Source organism: Patiria miniata, unplaced genomic scaffold, assembly GCF_015706575.1.
Source record: "Patiria miniata isolate m_02_andy unplaced genomic scaffold, ASM1570657v1 HiC_scaffold_28, whole genome shotgun sequence".
NCBI lineage: Eukaryota > Metazoa > Echinodermata > Asteroidea > Valvatida > Asterinidae > Patiria > Patiria miniata.
Window position 1 is genome coordinate 2,099,617 of NW_024037067.1, and position 27,870 is coordinate 2,127,486.

General features: G+C 43.1%; 1 protein-coding gene and 2 long non-coding RNA genes across 3 annotated transcripts; 2 read left to right on the forward strand and 1 right to left on the reverse strand.

Moving 5' to 3' along the window:
- Positions 1-571: 571 nt before the first annotated feature.
- Positions 572-27,061, reverse strand: LOC119734825 (peflin-like). The gene is made up of 5 exons (XM_038208401.1): positions 26,824-27,061; positions 25,122-25,201; positions 23,915-24,142; positions 4,582-4,709; positions 572-740 (listed from the first exon to the last, which is right to left on the reverse strand). The coding sequence occupies exons 1-5, from the start codon at positions 27,020-27,022 to the stop codon at positions 587-589; spliced, it is 789 nt and encodes a 262-aa protein (XP_038064329.1). The 5' UTR covers positions 27,023-27,061; the 3' UTR covers positions 572-586.
- On the forward strand, positions 12,428-14,777 carry LOC119734826. The gene is made up of 2 exons (XR_005272121.1): positions 12,428-13,020; positions 14,154-14,777. It is a non-coding gene; the product is annotated as an uncharacterized LOC119734826 (long non-coding RNA).
- Positions 16,239-18,223, forward strand: LOC119734827. The gene is made up of 2 exons (XR_005272122.1): positions 16,239-17,015; positions 17,673-18,223. It is a non-coding gene; the product is annotated as an uncharacterized LOC119734827 (long non-coding RNA).
- Positions 27,062-27,870: the final 809 nt, after the last annotated feature.

Consider the following 27,870-nt stretch of genomic DNA (forward strand, 5'->3'; position numbering starts at 1 on the left):
ATTTCTGTGAAAAAAGTCCACCCTAACTGCTTTGGCTTATAGAATAACAGCACAGAGTTGACAGAAGACCCGCTCCAAATGCAACGTGAGCTACCGTGGAATTGCCCTTATGCAATTGTGACGATGTTTTTTTTAAAACAAATTCAGTGACCCTGAATGGAAGTGTGATTTTTTCTTTACAATTCAGTGACCCACTCAGAATGGGTAAAAGGAGGTACATGTACGGCTGTCTTTTCAAGAGACCATGATGCAAAAACAACTCAGCGCTGAAAGCTAGCATTTGTGTGCTTGCAAGATGAGGTTATGTTTAAAACATGTTTTATTTTGATTTGAGGCACTCAACTGAAAACCTCTGCGAAATTCAGGCTTAGCAAGGAATGACCATGTTGTATATTCTGCTAGTATTTGCAAAAATGTTCTTAGTCAAATGGTACCTCGCATTACTTGAGCTAATGGCATAACCAAAACAAGTGGATTTAAGAAATAATTGTGCATATTCAATCCATATTTCTGCAAAAAGAGTTGTATATATGTGATGATGTTGATGATGATGTTGGGAAAGAAAATGGCAATATATGCTTTAAAATCACAATATTGAGTAAGTACAAATGTACAGTTGTCTCATTCTGCCTTTATATTCTATAGTTACAAAATCAATTACTGACCTTTCAAAGCAACTTTTCCAGTCTTGGATATACTTCCACAGCGCAGCAAACTCGCTAAAATTTATTGTTCCATTTCTAGAATAAGAAAAGAAAATGCTTAAATATGAAAAGAAACACTTTTAATTCTGAGAAGATGACTAATGTAAAGATATATGTATATATAATCAAAAGGCTCATGAATCTCACCAAATAATGTATGTGCGAATATAGGAGAGTTTGAGTGTTTTCAACAATTTTTACCACAATACCCTTCTCATGACATAGCCAGCTGGGGTTTAGGGCGGTATTTAAACCCCCCCTCCCCTATTTTTTAAAGAGTGCCCTTTGTACATAAGTACCCCTTTTCACCAGCGGCCCCCCCTCTCAATATATTGTAAAGAGTGGCACTTTTTTTTTTTTACACAAGTGCCCTTTTTCACCAGTCGCCTTCTTAACGAGTGCCCTTTAGGAATGTCGCGTGAACATTGGCAATTGTGCCGCCCTGAAAAGTGCCACATTTTGTCCAATAGTGCCCACGATCGTCTTGTTTGAACAACACCCCCATAGAAAGATGGTGTCCAGCACCACCCCCCCCCCCCCTTTTCTGCCAGGTGACCAGTGGAAAACAAAATTGTCTACCTTTCAGCAAGAATAGGGCAAGTATCCTTTTCACGTCTACCACCCCCCTATAAATATGACCTTACTACGCCACTGCTTCTAGTGGGAAACAAAAAATCTTCAGTCTGTTAATATGCAGTGTGGCAGTTCAGATTCTCATTCCCTGTTGGCCTGTATGTTGTATGTACACAATTCATGCTAGAAGACAACTCAATACGTAGACACAATTGTATGAAGGGACGTTATTGCATACAAATATTCCAGGCTTGCTTTGGGGGTATTTTTCCACACTCCCCCCCCCCCCAAAAAAAAACACCACACATATGAAGAAAAAAAACCTGTATAGCACCTCTAAATTTACAAACAAAATCAACTGTACACCCATAATAGACCTTATTCACATGGAAGTCATCTTCAATCCTGTTCCCTGAATCTTTATGATAAACTATAAACTGCTGAATGGGATGGTGCCAGACAATTTTATGATTGGCCTGCGTTCCAAGCCTCACTTTAAAAAAAATGTTTTAGTGTGGTTATTAACATTATTTTTTAATATTTTTTAAATAGTTTTTTCCAATTCAAATTTGCTAGACATTTAATCAACATTGTTTCTAACATAATATAAAAATTAATTTTTATAAATACATGTAAAAACAAGAATTGAATCTACCTTAGAATATGAATCAGCAAAATACACAATGGAACGTTAGGTGTAGGGTGAAGCACAGCTTTTGTTCCCCAACCTTTGGACAGAAAATTACAATACATGTAACGAATAGGGACAAACCACAAGGACAAACAAGAACATAACAAGCAGGAGTAAGATAATAATTTTCAAATATTGTAAGAGTTGAGGAATTGAGTTTTTAGCTTTTTTACGAATATAGGTAAAGTTGGAGATGTTTTAAACAAGGCTATTTTTTAACATTGAAGTTCTATTGGAACAAACATAAAGATTTTTCTTTGAAACACTTCTAGTATATGAATATTCATACATGAGTTTACCCACATTCAGATATTAAAGGTCATTAAACGGTAAGAGCTTGACGTTGACAAATAGGGGATTAGTGTTGTCATGATAATTGGCATTACATATAATACGAATAGCTCTTTTTGTAACAAGTTAATCACACTGAGAAGAGCAACTACCCCATGTGAGACTGGTGGGACTGGGATGGACCACGGTTTGTACGAAAATTGCCCATGCCCGTCTTTCCATATACATGGCAAAGTTCCGGACTTTGCTTGTGACATCATCAGAGATGTAGATGGATGATCCCTTGTACTGATTCCTTTTCAGTAGCTTGGCTGCATTTCTCAAGACGTATTGCCGATCAGCATTTTATTTACCAAAAGTCTTCACACAAACATCAGCTATTCTGGATGGCGAGCCAATGTGCTACAACAGTTCAATATATGAGTACAATGTAAACTTAAGCAAGATTTTATCATTTCTGTGGCCTTTAATTTAAACCTCCTACTGATAGAGCTGTCACAAGCTGTCCAAAAACAAACCCGATTCCTCTCCCATAGCTTTTGTACAGACTGGTCACCAACTGCCAGAACCCCTGGGGTATGACAGACAGGGTGTCATTGAATACTGCCATAACTTGTACTGCAATTCTATAGACCTTATGCGTAGCAGCCATTGCCCTCTAATGCCTTTGTTTTGCTGTGATATGCATGAGTGAACATTTTGTGCCTTCATTGTTACTGAATTAAATCAATCATTGCCAGGCACTCAGCTGTACTTAAACCCACCATATTACTGTCAGTCAAGGCATGGTACTTTCAGTTGACAAAATTGCCACAGTCTGTCAATTCTACCAATATGAGCCCAATTTGCAAAACTGTTTAAAAAGTATCACTTGATAGATTTGACAGATAGTCCTTTTGGCACTGAGAGAGGGAGGGTTAAAGAGATTATTTGTTAATTGATACTATGTTGTACTTTTAATATCTAAACTGGCTAAAAGCATAGGACTAGGACATGCTGCAACTCAACCAGAATAAGACAGAGTTCTTTGTATTTGCCAATAATCGCATACTTCCCTCTATCACCAACATTGAGTTAAGATTAGAAGATCTCCTTATTCACACTTCCACATCTATTAAAGATTTAGGCATCATCCTGGATTGTTCATTGAACATGTCTAATCATGTCAGCTATATTTGTAGAATTGTCAATGTTCACATTCGGAACCTATGCCACATCCGCCGATTTCTCACACAAGAAGCCTGCCATCATGCTGTCAGAAGTATGGTCCTCTCCCGCCTTGACTACGCCAATTCTACTTTGTTTGGAGTGCGTGAACTTGACCTGAAACGCCTACAACGCCTGCAAAATAAGGCAGCGCGGCTAGTCTGGGCATGTGGATGGGACCAGCCTTCTGGTAGCCTGCTGGCAGAGCTGCATTGGCTTCATGTTAAACAAAGACTTCATTTCAAAATGTTCACACTCATTTACAAAATTCTTAATGCTCAAGCTCCCTCTTACCTTGCTGATTTAATACACTTACATAACGATACTGTCCCTGATGTACACAGGCATCGACTCCGCTCATCCTCAGACTTGACCCGGCTTTCCATTCCTAGATCTAAAAGGAAGGCCGGGGACAGTGCCTTTGCAGTCGCAGCGCCCCGCCTGTGCAACATGCTCCCCACAAGTCTGAGAGAAGCTGCTTTGTTGCCTGTCTTTAAATGCCTCCTCAAGACATTTCTTTTCCCAGAACCTTCCTGATATGCTTGTTTACTTTGTTAGTTTGTAATTGTTAGTTTGCTTTTTGTATTGTGTACATTTTCACATCTCTCCCCTCTTTGTTATTGTAAGGCGCTCTGTTCTTCGTATAGCGCGATATCAATATTTTGTATTATTATTATTAGGACTATGGGCCTTATTCATGAGTCAGCCATGTTGAATTGAAAGTGAGGTAAAATCTTAAGAGAAATGAAAGCAAGTACATTACTAACTAATTAAAGTCTGCTTAAATGACTAATTTAACATTTGTAATTAAACATTCCCTAATGTTTTAAGCCAGATTAAAAACAAAATGAAAGCAAAATAAGGATGCATAAAAAGTCTGGCGCCATCCCATTCAACAGTTAACAATTTATGAAATACATTTAGGGAACTCGACAAAAATGGCTACCTCGTGAATAAGGTCCATTGAAGTACTCACTAATCTTTGCAGTACAAATACCACTCCAAACCCAGTGCATACGAACCTGACAAAAGCATTTCTCCTTCAACTGTTACAACTACAAATTATGTAACAAGTACAAGATATAATTCATTAAAATAATCACTGAGTTGACCAACCTGTCTTTATCAAACATGCCAATCATCAACCTGCATGTTTCTTCATTAAAGTGGGACCAGTTGCCATTGACCAGGGCTTGTCTTAGTTCTGTTGCAGATATAGACCCACTATGGTCAGCATCAACAGCCTGATGAAATATAAAAATCATGAACAGCAAAATAAACAAAGGGCTTCAAATCAGACCAACCAGACCCACCCCGAACTCAACCAACTCCTAACCAAACAAACCCCCAAAAACCTAGCAATTTATCATGCAGAGGTATGATGGGAAGAATAGTCCAATTCTGTGGGAACAAATGTACATGTACGTATGGTGCCCATAGTATGGCAAAATCAATCTCCTGCACAGTCTCAGCAAAACAACTTGTAGTCTAATTTGAATGAATGAGAGAATGGGATTAGCATTGATCAATTGATTTGATTTAGGTTTGACATTTATTATTTTAAATTCAATGTACCATTCAGAAGAAAAGCAATTTGAGAGTTTTCATTAAAAGACAAACCAGACAAACAAACAAAAGAAAGAAGAGAAAGGCTCCAATTCTAAGATGTGATCAGAATAGAGCTTGAACAAACAAAACAAATGTATCAGTATACAAATGAAACATGCTTTGAGGGTTGGTAATCAATACTAGCTCCCACAGGTTTATTAGCTCCCAGAGCTGGCCGAGGGAACTAGTCAGTCAACTTCCAATACCAAGTGGAAGTCGACTTTCAACCCGTAATATTTTAAAGCCATGTTTTAAAACATGGTTTAAGGGTTTGTGGTTGAAAAATTTGACTTGTGACTTGACTTGACTTGACTTGTGAAAAAAAATGACTTGGGTACAACACTGGCGATAGTCTACTTCGCCTGCAAATTTAATCTGTGCGTTAAACCTTGCATGCGCACTTAGTCAGCAGTAAAACCAGTGGATAAAACGTGATGGTGAATGGACCACTTAGAACTCGGCTTTCGATCATGTGTTGCTTTTCTTAAAGTACCTGGCAGCTGTAATAAACTTTATATTTTTCATTTCTCCTTATAAGATTCACCTGATCAGCTAAGGAATGAGATCCGGAATGGGACCGTTCGAGAACCGGGCGAGCTCGGCCCGCCCAGTAAGCTGCCGCCCGCTTCGAACACTGTACCCGCCCGGTTACTCAAGCGTGGGGCTCGGTTGACTGCTGGAGTGGGCCCCTGGGTCACAACAATAGTTGCTATCAACAGATTAGTGGTTATTGTTCGAGGATTACAGCGCCCAACTCAGGTTGGGTTGGTGTGGAATTTTATTCTTTTCTATCTTCATAGAATGCAAGTATTTTGTTTTTGCATGAAATCATTTGACAAATAAACTTGATACAACTGCCTAGTTTGCAAAGTTCTATATATAAACAATGGTTAAAAAGCTAGATGATCAAGTTGTGATTTTTTTTTCTTTGAATTTTCGAAATACGATGTTCGATAATTATATTCTCGGAATTGATCAAATGTACGAAATACCTCATTCTGTATTATTTGAAATAAAGTATTCCCCATATGACGAATATGAATTGTTTTGCGTGTGGTAATAACGTGATGTTTTTGAATTTTAGACTACAACACCGCACTTGCCCCTTATTCACGTTAATTCATACGCATTTTAAACAGAAAAGTCTGATACCCGTTTGAGAATAGAAGCGGGTGGGGTGGGCTTGGCCCCCGATCGGTATGAAGTGGCCCACTCGGTAGCCCCGATCAGTATGAATAGTGGGCACTCTTTTATTCAAGCGTGACGCTCGAGAAGCGGGTGGGAATGACTTATTCAAGCGTGAGCTTGGTTGACTGGAGTGGCTCTCTTGGTCGTTATCAACGGATTAGTGGTAGTTATTGTTCAAGGATTACAGCGCCTGGCCAACTATGGTTTGCCCTGGCTATGATTATATGAAAAATAAATAAATGCACGTAGATAGAACAAACTGGGGAATTCTGATCTTAATACTGAACAAAATACCAACCCCGTTTGCTTTAAAAGTCAGATTCAGGGATTCATCGGTGCTAGTCCATATACATTTGTATACATTTAAGGGGAGAAAAACGTACCGCGTAACTAATTGAAACTCATGTTCACTGATCACTCAAGCTTTTCAAATAGGACTGCGAGTGCAATGGGTCACCAACAATAGCAGTCCACGGGAGGGATTACCGGCGGCGCGCACTTTGATTTGCCGGGTCTTTGTTACCCGGCAGTGAGGATTATCGCCTTGCAAATTGCTTCTTTTGTTAGGTTCAGGAGAGGGCCCACCAGTCAGACTTGTACTTCGTTCTCTTAATCCGAGCCCGCCCACTTTGGAAGGGAGTCCCAATCCCTTTCTCGGAGCGGGCGGGGCTTAGCCCAGACCGTCTGGGAACTGGGCGGTGAGGGACCCCACGCCTAAGGTAGGAGTTGCCAAAATCACATGATATCCTCTTTTTGTTTTGGTTTATCGTTTGGTTTTTATTTAGTATTCATAAATACCTGGTCAAGATATAATTGGTCAAGAGCCTGTCACGTGGGTGGTTTTATTATTATTTATTGGTAGTCTGTCGTGTCCGACGATAAATTTGTCTATGTGCCTCTCATTTGGAAGTGGTGTGGACTCTCATATGACTGTGGAGTCCCAGTCTTGATCTGCATAGGCATCCGCAGTGAGAGCAGAGAAACTGGCCTGGCGCTGTGGGTACTGCTGCTGCAGCTGCCTTCCTCCTCTCCCGGGCCTCCATGACACTATTTCGGCGGCTTTTTTCAAAGCTGTCGGTTGCTTGTTTTGTCACAGCACGCCATCCTGCCGGGTCCTGTGCACGCTCCTCTAGCTGCTTCGGGGGTATTCCAGCATGGACGATGTTGGCCTTGACACTGTCTTTGAAGCGCTTCTTAGGCCTTCCCCAGTTTCTTTTGCCTAAGCAGAGTTCGCCATAGAGGATCTGCTTGGGGATTCTGGAGTCATCCATTTGGATAACATGCCCTGTCCATCGAAGCTGGGCTTTTAAGATCATAACTTTGATGCTTGTAGTCTCTGCCCTGTCCAGGACCTCCAGGTTCGTGATCCTATCCTGCCACCGGATGCCGAGGATTGACCTCAGCCTGCGTACGTGGAAGCGTTCCAGCTGTTTGATGTGCCTCCTGTACAAGGTCCAGGTCTCACATCCATAAAGGAGGCTGGTGAGGGCAACTGTCTTGTACACCTTCAGTTTGGTGGTCTGCCGGATGTTGTGCTGTTTCAACACACAAGATCTCAGTCTGCCGAGAGCTTGGCTTGCCTTGCAGATCCTCGCGTTGATCTCTTTGTCAAGGGAGCCATCGCTGGAAATGACACTGCCGAGGTATTTGAAGTCATCTACAGTCTTCAGTTCTGTTCCCTCGATGGAGATGGAGGGGCGGGAAGCCACAGATAACAGGGTGGACTGGAACAGGACCTCTGTTTTGCCAAGGCTGATGGTGAGGCCAAACAGGCGGGATGCCTCAGCAAATTTGTCAACAATCAGCTGAAGGGCGGGCTCGTTATGTTAGAGGGCCTCTAATATGATCCCCTCAATGTCTTTGTTTTTGCTGTCAGGCAACGTAGGTCAAAGAGCGACCCATCCAGTCTGTACTTCATGTATACACCGTCCTTGATGTCTCGGACAGCGTGGCTGAGGACACAGGTGAAAAAGAGATTGAAGAACACAGGAGCGAGAACGCACCCTTGCTTCACGCCATTAGAGATTTCAAACTTCTCAGACGCCTCTCCGCCAGAAAGTACTAGGCCAGTCATGTTGTCATAAAACAGGCGGATCAAGCTCACAAATTTCCTCGGACAGCCAAATTTTCCAAGGATTATCAACAAGGCCTCTCTGTTGACAGTATCGAAAGCCTTGGTCAGGTCGATGAAGACTGCATACAGGTCCATATTCTGTTCCTTGCATTTTTCTTGCACCTGATGGACTGCGAAAATCATGTCAATAGTACTGCGGCCTGGGCGGAAGCCACACTGTGCCTCTGGCAGGTTCTCCTCTGAGATGGCGGTGACCAGGCGATTGAGGATGATGCGTGCCAAGACCTTCCCAGCGATAGATAGGAGAGATATGCCTCGGAAGTTGCCACAGTCAGATTTGCTGCCTTTGTTCTTGAAGAGGGAGACAATAGTGGCATCCCTGAACTCCTGGGGCATGTCCTCTTCCTCTCAGATGCCAAGGAGAATACTATGGAAGGTTTCAAGCGCCACTGGCCCCACTGTCTTGAAGATTTCTGCGGGAATCCCATCCATCCCAGGAGCTTTTCCCGAGCTGGTCTGGCTGATGGCTTTCTTGACCTCTTGCAGGGTGGGAGGGAAGTTGGGGCATTGATTGTGGGCCTCTGGGGGATCTGGTTCAGGGCATCTGCACTGACAGTGGATGGTCTGTTGAGGAGGGTGCTGAAGTGTTCCCTCCACCTCTTGTTGATGGCGCTCTTCTCCTTCAGCAGTGTTCCGTTTGCTGACAGGAGAGGGGTGGTGCTTGGTTTGGATGGTCCATACACTGCCTTGATGGAGCTGAAGAACATCTTAGAGTTCTTGGTGTCGGCGTAGAGCTGGACTTCATCTGCCTTTTTCTCCAACCACTCATCCTGCATACAGCGGAGCGCAGCTTGAGCTTGACTCTGGAGCTGCTTGAAGCAGTTCCTTTTGGAGGTGGAGGACATGTCGTTCTGCCACGCCATGAATGCTTTCCGCTTGTCGTCAAGGAGCTGGGCGATGGCCTTATCATTCTCATCAAACCAGTCCTGGTGGACTCTCTTCTTTGGTCCGAGTGTTGACTGGGCTGTCTCCTTCATCATCGTTCTGAACTGGTCCCACTGTTGTGTTGCGCTTCCAGTCAGAGGTCCATGGGAGGTCAGCTTGTCGTCCAGACTGGTCGCAAAGTGGTCGCGCAGATCAGGATGTCTCAGCTAATCCGTGTTGAAGGACGGCCTGACGAGCTTGGGCTTCTTCTGATGGTTGGGGGCGATGTGCAGCGTGAGGATCGACCTAACCAGGCGGAGGTCGGTCCAGCACCCGGCTCCTCGCATGGCCCTTGTGGTTCTGAAGTCTCGGGCGTCCCGCCTGCGGCAGATAGCATAGTCAATCAGGTGCCACTGTTTAGACCTCGGATGCATCCAAGTTGTTTTGTACTTGTCTGCTTGCCTGAAGAGGGTGTTTGTGATGGTCAGGTCGTTCTTTGCACAGAGGCTCAGGAGCAGCATGCCGTTGGTGTTCGTTTTCTTAATGCCATGTGGGCCCAGCACGCCTTTCCAATTTCTGTAGTCAGTGCCGACTCTGGCATTAAAGTCGCCCAGCAGGATGAGTTTGTCTCCAGAGGGGGTGGCCTTCACAAGGTGATCGAGATCCTTGTAGGTTTCCTTCACTTCTTCGCTGCTGGTTAGTGTGGGGGCGTAGACGCTGATGACTGTGACATGACGAGAGGGGTTGAGAGAAAAACGGAATTTCATCAGCCGCTCGTTGATGGAGGTAGGGAGATCTGGTAGCTGGCTAAGAAGTGTCGTCTTAATGGCTAGTCCCACCCTGTGGATTCTGTTCTCGTCTTGGGCCTTGCCTTTCCAGAAAAAAGTGTAGCCGCCCTTGGGTTCAGCAACAGATCCTTCTTCTGCAAGCCTAGTTTCACTGAGCGCAGCGACGTCTATGCTGCACCGTGCCAGTTCTCTTGCTATGAGGGCTGTTCTCCTCTCAGGTCTTGTGGCGGTCTCTTTGTCAATTAGTGTTGGGACGTTCCATGCTCCAAATATCTTTTTATTTTTCTTCCGTTTTCGACCGCTGGATGGGTAAAAACTGCCAACCGCGGCTAGCTGGCCAGTTTGAGTTGGGACAAGCAATGTTTGAGACACCTTTTTTAGTCTCCTCCCTCCTGTGAGGGTGAGCAGTGCTATCCTAAAAAGGGCTGCTCAGTCGCCTGGGAGAACGCCGAACTCCTCTGTTGTCCCAGAGTCAGAGAAAGAGCGACTATTGTCGACAGGCCGCCTGTGTGCAGGGTTGGAACTTACAACTCCCAGTGGTCACCTCCACCTGTTGCATTCGCCCCTTCCCCATCGCCACAGGGCTTTGAAAATAGAGAAGTTAAGGAGAGTTGCACATAGTAACCTGTGCGGGAAGCGTTTATAGTGGGAAAGTCGATGCACAGGGGCAAATCCCACACTCTCGGCCTAGGAAGCCGGTTCCGGTGGTACAAAAGAGCGGTCATGACTGGAGACTTCTTTGGCTGCAGTGGATGGCCACGACGACTATAGTGTCTTGCCGTGCCCTGAGCGCTCCACAACGCTTTGCTGTCGTCGCCTTCATGACCGTGGGATCTCTGTTGATCTCATCTACTCGCTCTGCCGCATCCAGTCTTTACTTGCTGGGATAGACATGTCCCACATGTATGGGTAGTCACATTAAGCCCTAATTTGTGGTTTCACACCTGGTTTAGCCATCAAAGCTGTTGTCCCAGAAGTGACCGCTGTCGCATGCTGACAGCTATGGGGAGCCACAAGTGAGACCTAAGTGAACAGATGTAAACAGATGGTAGACTGCCGAACAAGGCTAATGAGTTCTACGTACCCAGGTTTGTGATCAGAGTTGTCCTTCTCCTAGGCAGATTGCCGATCTAGGCTAACAAGTTCTACCTACCCGGGTTTGTGGTCAGAGTTGTCCTCCTAGGTGAACTGCCAACCAAAGCTAACGAGCTCCACCTACCCGGAGTAACCTGGTTATAGTGCCAGGAACACGCTTGCACCCTCTGTCATTTAGTAGAAACAGGGTTGGCACGAGAAGCCAGACAGTAGGATTTGATTAGGAGAGGCTAATGTTGAGACGCAGTGCTTTAAGATGGGATACTTCAGTGGGGATGGAGCTGCTCAGTTCTCCATTCCACCCCAGCACATCCTAACCCGTTGAACCCCTGGGTGGTTTTAAACGGTTGGGTGCTTTTAAACGGTTGATAAAACACCAACTGCTTTTAAAACACTTTTTTCCCGGCGTCACATGAATTTGGACTCCTCAGAAATCTGGTCCCTTTTACCCTTTTATTGGTTGAACGTTCACAATATTCACTTAGGCATGCGCAATACTACCAGTGAGTCCATATTTCATAGAGTCCTAAATTCACACTGCACCGGCACCGCCGGGTTCTGGGCCATGCGCACGCCAATCCCCATATAAGGAGATTTTTAGTACAACTCACAAGAGGCACACCCCATTAACGTAGCTAGAGGGGTGTTTCACAAAACATGAATTAAAAGTCCTCAAACTGGCTTTAAAGGGAAGATACAACATTTGCAAATATCAAAAAATGAAATGATCAAATTATCACGAAATATCTTACTTGATTGTTAAGGAATGCAGTCTAATGCATCCTGTAAAGTTGTGGCTCCTGGTGTGCTGACATTTTCAAGAAAAACTTTATGTTTCAGGCTGACCAGCATTGGAGAAAACTGGCTTTTTTTTTTAAATGCTCCTAGTTTTTCATATTTAGTTTGTCTGCATTTTCTTTGCAATTGATTACACACCTGTGAAGACTACAAGCCTGCTAGACTGATTCTTTGATCGTACAATTCCCCAAAGTCTATAAATTGCTCCGTTTCATCTTAATTGGGGTCTGGGAACCAGACTACAAGAATATGATTGGTTTTCTTGCTTTTTCCAGCATCTACGAACCCAAAACGTGACACAAGTCAGTGTAACAATATTTGCTATAACATACTAATCCTCCAAATCCATTTATTTCTGAAAATTGCAGCAAAAGCAAATGTTGTACATTCCCTTTAAACGTGCTTGTAAAAAAACAGGCCAAACACATTATTTATTCCCTCACATGTATTAGCCAAATTTTCTGAATCATGATGTAACCATGTTATAGTATTATTTTATATGACTGTGTTTACTATTTGCATAATTTCCCTTTTCTAATCTTTTAAAATGTTTCATCTTTTCTACTGGTGACTTGTGTTCCAGTAGACCTTTGATCTTTTCCTACTTTTGTTAAAGCCTGTCTTTGATCTTGCCCACTTCCTGGAAGAATAGAGGATGTCTTTTGTGTCCTCTGCCTTTTATTACTGACTGGTGCCCCAGTTGTGTACTCCTCCAGGAGCTGAGCAGGATGTAGGGACACTTAATCCCTGGTTGTTGATCACACCTTGCAGAAGCTGTGAAAACCACAAACTCTGCTGAGTGTTCATCTGCCTGGTTACTAAATGACCAATCGGCATTAGAGTCTTGTGTGACAATTTGAAGTTTGACCAATGAGAGCCTGGCTAGTCATGTGTTCAGGGCATGGTCTTGGTGCTAGCTGCCCCAAAATTTTAGCAGAGCTTGGCATTCCTGATTCTGCCACCGTGCTGACTGCATGCCTACCATTTTCACCAGCCATTTTGCATCATTTTGTTGTTCGATTGGAGGATCCTGATTCCAAGTTCCCTCCTTTTTGCACGAATGTTGGCTCTCTGTTTTAGGTAAGTTGAGTAATTATTTATCATGTTTATATTATCATAGTCATTACCTTTTCACTGTGACTTTTGTAAGTTGTGAAGAGAATCGCTTAAATTGATTTTTCTATGAAGTCTGGACTTCACACATTTTAGTAAGGCTAGACAAATTCATGAGAGAGAGACTAACCATTTTGTATATTATTACCAAGGTTAATGATGTTCTGAGAGATTCTTAAAGGATATTCAATTGGAGAGTTTTGCATCTTTTATTGCTACCTTTAGAGAAGTGTTTTAGCAAATTTGTGCAGTGAATTGGATCCGTGCATTTTCTATTTTATCTTTGAAGTTACATGTAGTGGTTTGAGGTCAAACCAAAAATGAGTAATGCTCCAGATTTTATTCAGCATTGTGTACATATTTTTGTATTTTTATGGAGTCATGATTTACCACCCATCGTATCTGTGATATTTCTGTGGTAAACTGACTAAAGTCCTACAGTCTGGACTGATTAGCTATTTTGTTGAAGTTCTATTCCACGGTTGCGACTTACGGTACTTGTTTAAGTACTTTAACAAATATTTGACTATTTTCTTGTGATTTGATTTACCCAAACTCAAAGACACAAACTGATGTCTTGTGATAGAGTTTTGGGTTACACAAGAAAAGATGCACACTTGTGTAATATAAATTGTAGGTTCTAGTTTTTGGGTGTTTGCATATTATTTTGTTGTGGACCGAAACTTAGAGATCTACATTTGTGGTTATCTCATGATCAAGTTTTGGAAGTTAGTCTTCCCGTACATAAACAGTTCGATTAAGAGGTGGAGTTCCTTTATTTTTTATTTGTGTCTCATGTACGAGACTGAGAAAAGTAATCCTTTGATCGTGCCTGGTTTTAAAGTCGTTCAAAGTGAATACTTTAGATTATTGTCTAAGAAGTACTAGGTGACAAGTTGATTTCTTTGATATTTTTCTATGATGAAGATACATGTTAATTAACATGTAGGTTGATATTCAAATTTAAAGTTTCGCACATGATGTGTGATCACGGAAGTGTGTTGTTTACATGTAGAAAAGTCAGCCATTTTGGTCTGACTTCGTAGTGTTAGATAATATTAGTAATGTGGCATGGACCACCATGTAACTCTCTGTTTTAGGCTAAAAAGACTGGACCATGTCACTTCAAGGGAGACCTAGACGGGACTGTCTGAATGTTCCCCGATCTGCCCGCCTGACACCCTCTTACGTGCTCCAGTGAGTCGGAGACCCGTCACTATCAATGACGTCCAAGACCAAGACGTCCGAGCAACCCAGCTCCACCCAAGATCCTTGATATCCGAGTGACCAAGTCTTCCAAGAAAACCCAGCTCTACCATAGACACAACAACCAGCACTGCCCTAGACACAGCCACATCATCTATCAAGACTCCGCAAGTATATCTTTGTTTTACTGTACCGACAAATGACGAGAGTTGTCATTTCTACTTCATCTTCAACTGAACCCTTCGTCTACTAGTCTACTTACATCGTTCTTCAATTATCTTCAAGTTCTTCTACACACTATGATGGACTCCGAACTACCGCGGATGGACGAATCGCGAGTCTAACCATTTTATAGTTTGGCGCCTTTTTTTTCTGAGCTCTAGCTTTGTATTTTAAATCTTACAGGATCCTGTGTTTTCTGTGAATTATACTTAACCTCACTGCATTTTCATTTGTATGGCCATTGCTTGAGACCACTTTATTTCTGGCAATAAAACATATTTCATTGTGTACGTAAATCCTAAATTGTGTGAAGTCAAGAGTTTTTTCAAAAGGGAGTTAAATTAATACAAGATTTGGTTCCTGTTATTTTGAAATTGAACCACGGGTTACAATGAAATAAACCACAAGGTGACACTGACTAGGGGAACCTTGTCAGATTTCCTTTGAGGTTCATCTCAATAAAATCTAATAACCATTTCCCAGGTTTACAGCATTACTAATGTTGTAAGCATTGACTTTGGGTGTGAACCCTGGCCACAAGGCAAAAACACATTTATACTGTGGTTTCTAACTAGTGCCCCTTGAACAAAATATTAACACATAGACAAAGTGGGAGTCAGTCAACATAAAGGGTTGTTATATCATGTGCTTGGATACTGCACTTTGATTGGTCTAGAACAGCCACGTGTCTAGTCTGTAATGTCATACACTGCGTTCCATATAAATGGACGTCATTCACTGGGCTGCTTAACAATTGTTGACTGTCGTGATGTGGGATATGCCGCTTTTAACACCCGAAAGGCGCATAGGAGGTGTGGGCAACTACTGAATTTCAGTAGTCGCGGCAACTATCAATAAAAAGTCGCAACTAGTTGACTAGTCGCTTCTATAATAACATTGTTTAAGGCCAAAAAAAAAAGTCTCCGGTTTCTGGTCTGTGCGCGCGTCGCCGTAGCCATGCGTGTCGGCAAAATTGAAAAGTTTTTTTTCAATGAAAGATGATGTCTCAAAACCGCCAAACTCACTGGTTTGCCTGGAATCCTGCTGCTTCACAATTTTAACGTGTTTTAGATGGGGTTATGATCGAGAATAAGCTTTATGTGGTCTCTCTGGTCTCCCATATATTTTACACTAAATTTAGTCAGGCACCATTTGCAGACGGTGTTGTAATTTTGTAATTGTGCGTTTAGAAGCCAGACTGAGGGAGTGATGGTCGTGTATCTGGAACTTGTAAATGCTTTTTAATTAGCACAATATGTAAGGGAGCAGACTGATGACCAGTTTGGTAGCTCGTGCACGATGTCGATGTCGCTGTATGGTCTGACGTTACCGTTTTCTCTGATTTTTGTCTTGACTTTCCAAATTCCACGAAGAATGTTCGTGTCTGTCGAGATGGTAAGTGGGTGCAAAATTCTTAAGTCTTATAGCCTTACTGAGGTCACCTCAAGCTCCACTCTGAAGGATATTTTTGAGAGTTTTAAGGGGATCGAAGCGTCATCTGCAACATCAGCCGACATTTAAAGGAAAAAAAAGTAGTGCCGAGTGTAGTCGCACGTAGTAGTCGCGAACATAAGTCGCTGAATAACAACTAGTCAACGATTGTCATGACTACCTATACCATTTGGTATTGGTGACTAGGTGACTAGGTGCACTAGTCTCCCAAGCCTAGCGCATAGCACCTGAGGCGAATCCAAGAAGGCTATGCGCCCCGCAAGATGCGCATAGCACCCTCGGCTTCGCCTCAGGTGCATATCCCACATCACAGCAGTCAACAATTGTTTTGTTGCAATACTGCCCAACACCCCTAAATATAGGGGCCAACCGGGCCGGGTTCGATGCGCTTGATGAAATAGCGGAGAGAGTGTTGAGTTATTTGCTGGCTTAGGTAGTTGTGTACTGCTTCTTTGAAGTTATTCTTGGATTGTAGTGATGGTTTCTGGAAAAGCGTTCCAATTGACGATCGTGCGGGCGATGAAGGCAAATTTATAACAGTTTTCATTGGTAGTGATGGGTATGAAGCTGTTGGAAGCTGGTGATGTGTGTCTTACATGTACATTGTACATGTAGATTCCTTTCGACCAGACGCAGGATGTTTTGCACTGGTACGGCGAGGCGACCTGCGATCGCTTGTTGGAAGTTTGTGAGACGACATACTGTTCTTCTCTGTTGTAGATCTTCCCAGTTTAAGTCCTTTTCCATTGCTGTGACACTACTTTTACGTCCATAGTCCCCTGTGACGAATCTAGCGGCCCTGTTTTGAATTGCTTCCAGTTGGTCTATGAGCTTTTTGGTATGGGGTGCCATACTGAGGAACAGCAGTCCAGTATTGGTCTGACCAGGGTTTTATATGAGATTTCTTTGATATGTAGCCCGTGATTCTGTGGAATGGCGCCCTCTGGGGTTGCGCGGCAAAAGTGTGCTTGTGCATTGTTCGCCATTTTGTCTGCGCGTTTTTCAACGTGTTCTCTGAAAAGTACGAGAGATTTGTTCGAAAAAGTGCTTTAAGAGTGACTTATTCAGTCTGTGGCTCTCAGGTGAGTGTCATAAAAGGGATATAATATCATACTGGAATATGAGGGAGGTTAAATTCATGCTTACAATCATGTATTCACAGGAAGGGATTTTCATATAAATCTTGTGTCGTGTATGTGTGCTCCAACTACATGTACATGTGTAAATGAAATATGTCATGGTACGGGTTTTCGCATAAAATAATCGGGAACTGTTAATATTTACCAGTGGAGAAATAGATTTATTATTTACTCTCAAACTGATCCAAAGTGGATTATTTCCGTTTATAAAACCTGTGACTTGATGATAATTTCCCATTATAAAACTTGGGACTTTCTGGAACTGTTTTTGGGGGATAAACATGCATTGTGCTATGTTTCTGTTTATGCAGGCAGGCACTAGATTTTATCCAATAATACACATGTGATAAGCACTTTCTAATTATGTAACAAGATGTTATGCCTAAATTGATATTTGTATTTTTTTTTACATGCAATTTGTTTGTGCATGTTGATTGACATGTTGTGTATGTTTATTGTTGTTTAAAAACAAATGAAACATCCAACAAACACATGGTGTTTACTGCTTTAGACCAATGTAGTTTGGCATCTTAAATTTCAAGTCAAATGTCTTTCCTTGAGCACTTAGATTTGTATGTTCTATTAATTGTAATCTCTCAGAATACGAGGAGGAAGTTCTCCTAAGTCATAAGACCTGGGGTAGCAGTGTCCGTGTCCCTATCAGCAGAGACGAGCTGAGAGGCTGTTGTCGACGGCGGCCAACCCGAGTACTGGCTTCACACTGTGCGGCGAGTTCAGCAGACACTGAGTTACCATGGTTACAGGTCAGCATTAGATGACTGTCGTGTGATTGTGGATGAAGAGGATTCATCAATTGTCTCCAGCCTGTCCAGAGCTACGGTGGAGTGAGACCAAAATTGACACCCGTCAACTGAACTCTCAGAAGTTCCACGAACTATTGGGATCGACTCAGTCTTGAACTGAGGACTGCCAGACGTAACCGGTCCCGAACAGTTACTTTAATATTAGTGTACACACACACCGAGTGAGTTCCCGGGAACAAACAACTACATGTACATGTATAGGGCCTGGTCGACCATATCCTGTTTTTTTTTGGAAACATTGTATTGCATTTTTATTGTACTGTTGTTGTGAGAGTTGTTCTAAGAAATAACTAAGAATAAAGATTGATTGTTTGAGATCATTCCATACTTCTAGTTTTATTGATTCATTCCACATTTAATAACTGACAACTCTAGCCCACAGGGTCCTTGGCTTACAGATATGTTTGGGACAGGCGTGTATTAAGTTCCATCTTACATAACCCAGAGTTTGATTGGCGTTACCTGACATTCTGTCAATGTGCGAGTTCCAGGACATATCATGAATGACTTATGTCTAACCCTAGGTAAGTCTGATTAGTTGTTTCTTGTAAAATAGTGTTATTTAGTGAATATGTGAATTGTAATAGTGATCTGGCATGAGTGACGTGTAACACATGACATTTCTGCGCATTGAAGGCCATCTGCCACTTGTTCTGCCATGATGTAAGCGTGTCCAAATCCCTTTGTAGTCTGTCAGCATCCTCAGGTCCGGCTATGGTCGAATACGGAATACAGTCGGCTCCCGTTATAGCGAAAACCACGGGACCGGCCAAAATGTTCGTTGTATCCGAATTTCGTAATATCCGATACAATGTTTCCCGTCCATTGTTCACCTGGAATTGGCCCTATTGTGCACGCTTGTGAACGTACGTAATGTACCCAATGACTTTTTCTGTTTGAAAGCAATTAAGAACATGCACTCTATGATGTGATTTGTCAAATAAAAAATAATGTTTAAAATGTATCATTGTGTCAAGTGAAAAAAGAATGTTTAATGTACGAAACGAAAATAAAATAAACATTACGAAAATGTGACGTTTTATTGCTTGATCATCGATGAGGAAGAAGTCAACGGCGGATGACCTGGATCACTTCGATGTTCAAAGTAAGTAATCTCTCCAGCACAAATTGTGTCATGGAGAGACATTTAAATTGTATTGTCCTTTCGTCTTGCAGATTTCAATGTGACAATGTGATAAGCGTTTTCAAGCACACGGCCGAGAAACCTTTGTCATTTACGTTCCAGATTTTCCGGTCCGTCCGTGATCTGAGTAGATTTTACAAATTGGTAGAGCGCCCTCATGAGTCAGTGTCCTAATGAATGATGATGTCATAATCTTACATCGTGATTGGATATTAACGTCTGACGATTTCAACGTCACGCAAGCGGACGAGCTCATTGGCGTGCACCAGTTCATTTATTCATAGCTTTGCATATGTATGCATTATGTCCAGCGTTGATGGTGATCAGTTTCTTATCGTCCCAGCAGGTTCCTTTTTGTAAAAGTTACGAAATAGCTTAACGTATTTTGTGCTGGTGCTCAAATGAATAAGTTTTTTAATGAGACAATTTTGGCAGAGTTTTGATTATAATTTCATAAATAATTTAAGAAAATATTTTTTTTGGGAGGGGGGAGTAATTTACGGGAGGTCGTGAATAATTTTGAATGAAATTACGTTTTGGAGAATTTTGGGATAGTCTAGGATTGTTTATTTTATTTTGGATTTGTAATGGGGTGCTTTGTAATTTTTGTTTAACCTTACATTTTTTTTTTTAAATCAAATCAAATCTGTGCCGGGGAGGGAGAGGGTAAATTATGTTTTATTTAATTTCCAATTTTGTATAAGGGGTTCTATTTGGGGGAGGGGGATTATTTTTATTTGCTCTGGGTAATAGGGTGGGGGTTCGTTATTTTTATTTGAGTCGGGATTCAAATCTCTTTTTTGAAAATGTGGTGGCTCTGAAAAGAGCCGTTTGGTTTGCTTTATCTGGAAGGTGATGTTACACCTTGAAGAAGTCCGTTATCTTCCGCTGTGACATCTTGTCTTGCTGCCTACTGGAGAGGTACTGCAGGATTGCAGCGGCGTGATCGTAGACATCGTCGTCCATGTCGGGCTGGCTGCAGAGATAGTCCCGAACCTGGTGCATTAGGCTCAGGCAGTCGGTGACATTTCTTGGCCGTTGTTCCTCCGTTGGCGCCTCCTCCTTGTCTTTTGGTTCTTCTTCAACTGCACCAGCTCTCTCGGCCGTCACGCTCTCCGCTATCTGCTCTTCGGTGGGTTCTTCCGTACAGTCTATGACGGAATCGGACTGTACGTACTGGTTGAAGGACGCAGGAAGCTCGATGTGCTGGGCCAATCTGCTCCAGATGTTGTCTGGCCGATCTTGACTGGCTTGGGCTTAATCTTGCTCGGGCACTTGACCTTCGGGATCTTGATCTTGACCTTCGGGATCTTGACTTGCAGTGACGAACCCCGCCTTGGCAAAACAGCAGGCGATACAATCCGCCTTGACATTTCGCCATGCCAAGTCGGTCATGTCGATGGCCTCCTTCACGTTGACTGCTTTAGGGGTGACACCGGAATCATAGCTCTGAAGCAGATGTTGCAGAAGCTGACGGCGGTAGTTCACCTTGAAGTTCATGATGACACCCTGGTCCATGGGCTGTAGGTGTGACGTGGTGTTGGGAGGGAGGAACACGAGGATGACGGCTTCAAGGTTCTGGACATGCGGATGGGCCGCACAGTTGTCGACGAACATCAAAACTTTGCGTTGCCGTCTAGCAAACCAACGGTCAAGACGACAGATCCACTCGGTGAACAGCTCCGAAACCATCCAGGCCTTGCGGTTCGCACGGTACATCACCGGGAGGTAGTTGACATTCTTGAAGCAACGTGGGTTTTGAAATTTCCCGATGACGACCGGCTTCAGCTTCTCGGACCCGTCCATGTTAGCGCAAAGCAGGACGGTGACCCGGTCCTTGCTCTGCTTGCCGCCGTGACACTGTTCGCCCTTGAAAGCCATGGTCTTGTCAGGAGTCAGGCGGAAGAACAGGCCAGTTTCATCTGCATTGAAGATGTCCTTGGGCTCGAAACCACGAAGAAGACCAGGGAGGGTGACCTTCACCCAGTCGTCAACTACGCCATGGTCCACGCATGATGCCATGGCGCTCCTTGAACCGGGACAGCCAGCCAGCACTTGCGGAAAATGTGTTGTGGCCCAACAACTTCGCCAACTGGTCGGCCTTTTCACGGAGAAGGGGACCGCTGATAGGCAAATTCTTGGACCGGTTGCCTTTGAACCAACGAAGGAGGGCCTCCTCGACATCCTCAAACGTCGCATTCCGGAATCGCTGCCGTGAAGGTTCGAACTTCGAAAGTTCGAACTTTGCCTTGATGTCTTGCTTGTTCTTCAGGACTGTCGACAAGGTGCTTGGAACGATTCCAAACTCCCGTGCGATGTCTCCCTTCTTGCGTCCTGCTTCAGTAGCTTTGATGATTTCCATTTTTGTTGAGAGGGACAGCCCCTTACGCTTAACCTTGATCGAAGTCATGATGATAACAGTAGTCAGCTCAGAAGTATCAGTAGTCAGCTCAGAAGTACGATAATCGTAATGATCACTTGTCATATTCTACACCCCTTATATCCAATATCTGCCCGACTCGATGACAAAAGACATCGTAATTACGCTTGACCAATCTGAGCTTTTGTTTCCCTTTCATTAATGCAAGCCGACAGAATTAGGTACATATTGGAAAAGCCCATTCACAAATGTCACGTCTTGGATGAATGTCACAATGGCGATGTGCAAGTGGTGCGGGTGACTGGCACTCGTCATCGGAACACTTTGATGATGGGCCTTTGTTGTTAACCGGCAGAATTAGGTACAAATTGGGAAAGCCCATTCACAAAGGTCGAAGTACGTCTTTGATTAATGGCACAATGGCGATGTGCAAGTGGCTCGGGTGACTGGCACGCGTCTTTGCAACACTGCCATGACAGGCCTAACTGCAGCGCGAGATTAACTTGACTGTGCGCCGGCAAACCGATTAGCACCTCCATTTGAATACATCTACGTCGGCAACATGAAACTACTCACACAAGACGGACACCTGCTGATTACTAATACATTGTACTGCTTTCAAATTGAACGAAAAAAGCCGTGCGCCAGATTACCTTTCGTTATAAATGGGTCGCTGACAATGCATTTTTACGCAACCGGGTCGCCAAAACCTTTCGCTTTAACAGGAATTTCGTACTGTCCGTTTTCGTCTTAAGCGAAATTTTCCCCATAGACATGTGCACAATTTTGCCGGGACCAAAGGTATTTGTTTGTAATAACCGGAATTTCGTTCTAGCCGTTTTCGCTATAACGGGAGCCGACTGTACAATGATCAGCAAACAAGCAGACAGTCAATTCAATGCCGTGTGGGAGATCATTAATGAACAGTAGAAAATCCAATGGTCCTGAATGGACCCTGTGGCACACTTGGCTCTACGTCCACCCATTTGGAGAATTCACCGTCCACTGCAACACGTTGTTTTTGTTGGGTCAGGAAACTTTCAATCCATTTATGGATTTTTGCTCTTATCCCATACTGCTGTAACTTCAGAAGTAATCTCCTGTGGGGAACCTTGTCAAAGGCCTTTTGGAAGTCCATTATGATTATGTCCACTTTATGTTTTCTGTCCAGGTTTTGGACTATATCTTGTATTGTTGATAGAAGTTGAGTTTCACAGGAATGACCCTTACGAAAACCGTGTTGTTGACATAGTATACTATGTGAGTCCAAATGGTTCATGATATTAGATTGGAGAATGTGTTCTATGATTTTACTGCACACTGCAGTTAGGTTGACAGATCTATAATTTGCTGGCTGAGTTTTGTCTCCTTTTTTGAAGATAGGCGTTACGTTTGCACATAACCAATGCTTGGGAACGACCCCAGTATCAAGGCATAGTTGGAATAAGATGGTTAAAGCCAGACTGATTTCCTCTGCTGTCATCCGCAGGACCCATGGGGATATTTCGTGCCAATAAGTCAAACGATAAATGGTTGTAACTTACTACTTTAATGTATGTGAGAAATAAATTAATTCAGATGTGTGGTCTAGCGGTAGGGCTAAGGGTTCATGATCATGAGATTGTGGGTTCAAGCCCCGCCGTGGCCATGCGTGCTGTGCCCTTGAGTAATGCGCTTTACCTCAATTACTCCTCTCAACCCAAGTGTTAAATGGGTACCGGCATTTTTCAATGCTGGGAAGGTACATGTAACAGACTCGCTGTGGAGGAGGTGTGGCGATCCCCCCACAGCTACATTTCATGGACTCGAGTCTGGCCCAATCGCTTTGAAAGAGAGCTGGGCACTCTGTTCCTGTGAACACAGGTTCGTCCCCATTTACCTTTACTTTTAGTGTGGTGTAACCCTTGATTACTGCAGGCTTTCCTGCTGGACACTAGACTGGGCAGTTGCGCATTGCATGCAGTTCTCAGTTGCAAGTGCGTGTGGAGGTTCTACACGTGCGCATTGTGAGGTTAACCACTGTATACATGCATGCACTTTTACAGACAGGACACATGACTGTTCTTGAGCAATGAAATTACAGTATCCAAGCATACGATATTGCATGTGTTGCGCGTGCATATGGGACCTGGCCGCACGTGTGCGAGTAGGGCTTGCCTGTGTACTCATGATTGAGAACTGCAACCCCTCAGTCTCATGTCTGGCAGGAAATCCTGCAGTTATCAAAGGTTACAAAGCAGTGATTTAACTTATTCTTGCATAGTGATGTGGGATATGGCGTATTTAACCCCCTCGGGGCGCATATAGCACGCTCGGCTTTGCCTCGGGTACATATCCCACATCACAGCAGTCAACAATTGTTAAATGGATAGTTCAGTAGGTAAATCAGCCCTCCTTCTTTGCTCAACAACTATTTTATGATGCTAAAAGCAGATTTATAAACTTCTAAATGATATACATGTACCAATAGTACCAATAAATGTATGATGCATACCTGAAACCAATGCCACAGTGTTGGATCTGCTCCTGGTGGCATACCAGGCTGTTGATATCCAGGCTGTTGATATCCAGGCTGTTGACCAGTGGCTGCAGGATATTGCTGAGGGTTATACTGAGGGGGAGGAGCTCCATACCCGTGTTGAGGGGCTCCATAACTCATCTGATGGGGTGGTGGTTGGGATGGGTGATAGCCCTGCATTGGGGGGCGTTGCCCATGGGCTTGCTACAGTGTAAGCATCATATCATCATTATCAACAACTGTCAAGATTTCATTAGTGAGTTTGAAATGCCAGAAATGTTATCATAAATTGTCTCAATTACAATGTTTTATTCAAGCAAAACAAAACAACCGCTACGAAAACTCTAGGAGATACCCAGACTGGGACCTTAAGTGTTCAAAACGATGCAAAAGAAGATCAGGCCAACTTTACTCACTCTTTAGCCAACAAATTTTTCCAAAACTGTCACTGGGCAAAGAAAAGTTCCTCAGTATTTCACCAACCGAGTTTGAAGACTCAATACATTTTTAGAGGAGACTTTTCTTCAATATTTGGCTGTGGCTTGCACATGAGAGGGAAGTCAAGTGATTTCAAAATGAGGCTAAAGGCTAAACTTCTACATGTCCATCCATGGTCCAACTGTTTGACAAGACTGACTTCTTCATTCCTTGTCATTAGTCTAGTGCCTAACTATGGAGAAATGTGTAAAAATGTGACCTAGTACTCGACATCCTAATGGGTTTTTTTTTGGCACAGTCAGCTGACAGTTTTTGATTGCAGTACTGAAGAGTTGTTGGACTGGCTGTTTCAGATGCCAGTCTGTTTTCTTGCATTGCATGTTTACAATACCTTCAGTTTTGGGACTCTCATACACAGTATTGAGAGTCCCAAATTTTCGGACAAGGAGATATTTGTGCAATGAAAAAGTGATGATAAACATAAGTAATTTGTACTGTTTGCATAGATTTTGTGGTTCCCCCCTCCCCCAAACTGACACTTATGTGTAGGATCTAGACTTGGGTAAGACTATTACCAACACACCCATTACATTTTAAAACAAACAATTATCCATTTCACATTGAAATGTCGCCAGCTTTAGATCCAGTATACAAAGTTTCTATGAGACCGCAAAGTGGACCAGTTGTCATTTTTACTTGAATACAACTGAGACTGACCGCATCATTGTCTACAAGTACTACTCACATAGTTTGGATTGTACGCTGGCTGTTGACCTCCCCACGACATTTGCTTCACTGTAAACCTTCCAACAAGCACAGAAAGAACTGCAGACAAGTAAATTGAAAGAATGCTATGTGAATCACAGTAAATCCCATCACACACATCACGCACTTCATGTTAGAACTCATTTGGGTTTAAACCACTAACTCAAAGTCAGACTCAGAGCTCTGTGAAGATATGCATTGAAGGAGGGAAATTGCCTACAATCCGACCACTAAATGTGTTCAACTAGACAAATGCTAGCCCCATAGGCCCAGTGGCGTCACCAGACTTTTCAGTCTGGGGGGGCACAGGGGGGGCACCAGCATTTGATGGGGGGCACTTAGGTGGATACGGATCGCCATCCTGGGGGAGGGGTCTAAGGGGAGGGGGTGCCCCCCTCCCCTTTGGAAACTTTTCGCATACGGAGGATGGGCTAGATGCAAAATGGTGCCACATTTGATACTAAATTCGATCTGAAGATATCTCCAGAAATTGCTATTTAACCAACTCAGATGATGGGAGTTGAATTATGAATATAACAAATTATATAAATATTTTTTTACCAACCCAAATCTTAGATGGGGGGGGCACTCGGGGGGGGGGCACTAGGTTTTCCAGGGGGGGCACGTGCCCCCCCTGGCCCCCCCTTGGCGACGCCACTGCATAGGCCTAAATGTGGCCAATTTTCTGGGCGATCGTGAAGTGTAGGGCCCCTGTTTTGTTTTGATCAAATGAAAGTTAAAAATATTTTTTTTATTGCTCAAAAATCACCTTTACAATCAAAAGAAGAATTTTCTCAATTCTAATGACAATTTTTGCAATTTTGAACAGATTCTTGGGGTAGAAATCACGATTTTTCAGCGTGCCGTGCGAGCTTAGCTCACGGTACATCGCGCGGTGATCGCCATCTTTATTTTCGGGTCGCGTGTTGTCGCCGTGCTGTCATCGTCACTTTACCCCCAAATTTCCCTCAAAAAATCAAAACCCTGCCCTCTATCTATGACTTTTTATTGAGAATGTCACCAACTAGTTTGGTAGGTTAGGTCCAACAGTTTTTAAGTGGATTTTGTTCCCTTATAGGAACCGGGCCCGGGCCCTACACTACACGATCGCCATTTTCTGGACTACCTCCGTTATTTACGGAGGTAGTCCAGAAAAAATGCTACATTTATGGGGCTGGACAAATGCCAGATGTCCTCCCATCATGCCCATACTATTACTAGCCGACATAAAAAGTTTGTAATGTTGGACTCAGACTAGCTGGAGTTACCCAGCCCTGAATTTTATCATTGGGTTGTCATCTAGGCCTAGATTGACAACCCAATGATAAAAGTTACCCAGCCCTGAATTTTATCATTGGGTTGTCATCTAGGCCTAGATGACAACCCAATGATAAAAGTTACCCAGCCCTGAATTTTATCATTGGGTTATCATCTAGGCCTAGATGACAACCCAATGATAAAATTTAGGGCTGTAACTCCAGCTACCCCCGAACGGGCAATTGGTATTTTGCGGAACTTGCAGAACGTGCAGAACTCTGCGGAACTCTGCAGAATTGGTAATAAAACGCTAAATTAAGATGAAATACTGGCTTTGAAAGTACAGCAAGGGCCCAATCTCATTAATAAGTCCCAAAATCGTCATAATCTGCCCTTAAATGAATTGAAAATAAAAGATTTCCCACCTGTTTGTGCCGTCGTATAATAATTGTGTGTAGTATTTGCAGAACAGTGCAGAACACATGCTGTACAGGGATACATGCCGTTTACAAACCAAGGGTGCAGCTGAGACTCGGTGCTCTGTGAAGCACGTGTATAAAACAGTTGATAGGGGGATGATGTACCGCTGCAGAACAAATTCTGCAGAAGTAATGTTGTGCCCATTCTTGAAAATCACGCATTCTCGAGAATGGGCATGCACATTCTTGAGAATGTGCAACTGGATCCTTGCTCAATCTTGCAAAAAACATTCTCGAGAATGCGCGACAAGATAACGGTCTTGTCGATGCCGAGCACCGGCTGCGCTTGGCAAGTCTAGCTGAATCCTCGTTCACTGATTCTCAATAATTATACTGTTGCAACGCAAGGCGCTGAAAAGTAGAGTGGATATGATAAGTAAAGGCGTATTAATATGGGGGGGGGGACCGGGAAAATATAAGAGACATAATAATACTAGTGCAAAGAATTCTGATTTTTGGGATAATAAAAGCGGGGGGGGGGAACGTAAGAATGAAGAATGTGAAGAATGAGAATGAATACTGCGACATCCCATAGTGCTAATGCTATTTCCCATTTAAATTGCCACCAATTTATTGTTCACATCCCATCCCACCATAACATCGCAGAGCTGGATTCTATCTAGTCAAAAGAGCAATTTTGGCAGCTTCTGGACATCGTTTTTTTTTTCGTGGCACGCATATGATACATGCAGGGACTTGTAACTTGTCTAGCCTAAACAAAGCACTTCCCAGACTAGTTCCCAGTCCTCCGTTATTACAAAACTTCCCATAGTGGGCAGAAAAAAGCAATAATAACAGGTTTAATTTGATTCAAATTATCGTAGTTATACGAGTACAGAAGCATAGCACATTTTCTTTCCTCTTTATATGAATTGTTTCCCTTTTAACCGCTATACAATTCATTTAACATAATTATGTCGTGCAATGTTTGTTAAGATTGGGCAAAATTCATAAATTGTGCACGTGATATTCCCACCCAATCTTAAGAATGAG

Coding starts and splice junctions, on each gene's coding strand:
- LOC119734825 (XM_038208401.1), bottom strand. CDS start 27,022: ATGGGCACAACATTACTTCTGCAGAATTTGTTCTGCAGCGGTACATCA. Junction 24,143..25,121: donor CAGCGTACAATCCAAACTAT/GTGAGTAGTACT, acceptor CTTACACTGTAG/CAAGCCCATGGGCAACGCCC. Junction 4,710..23,914: donor CACTGTGGCATTGGTTTCAG/GTATGCATCATA, acceptor ATATTTCATCAG/GCTGTTGATGCTGACCATAG.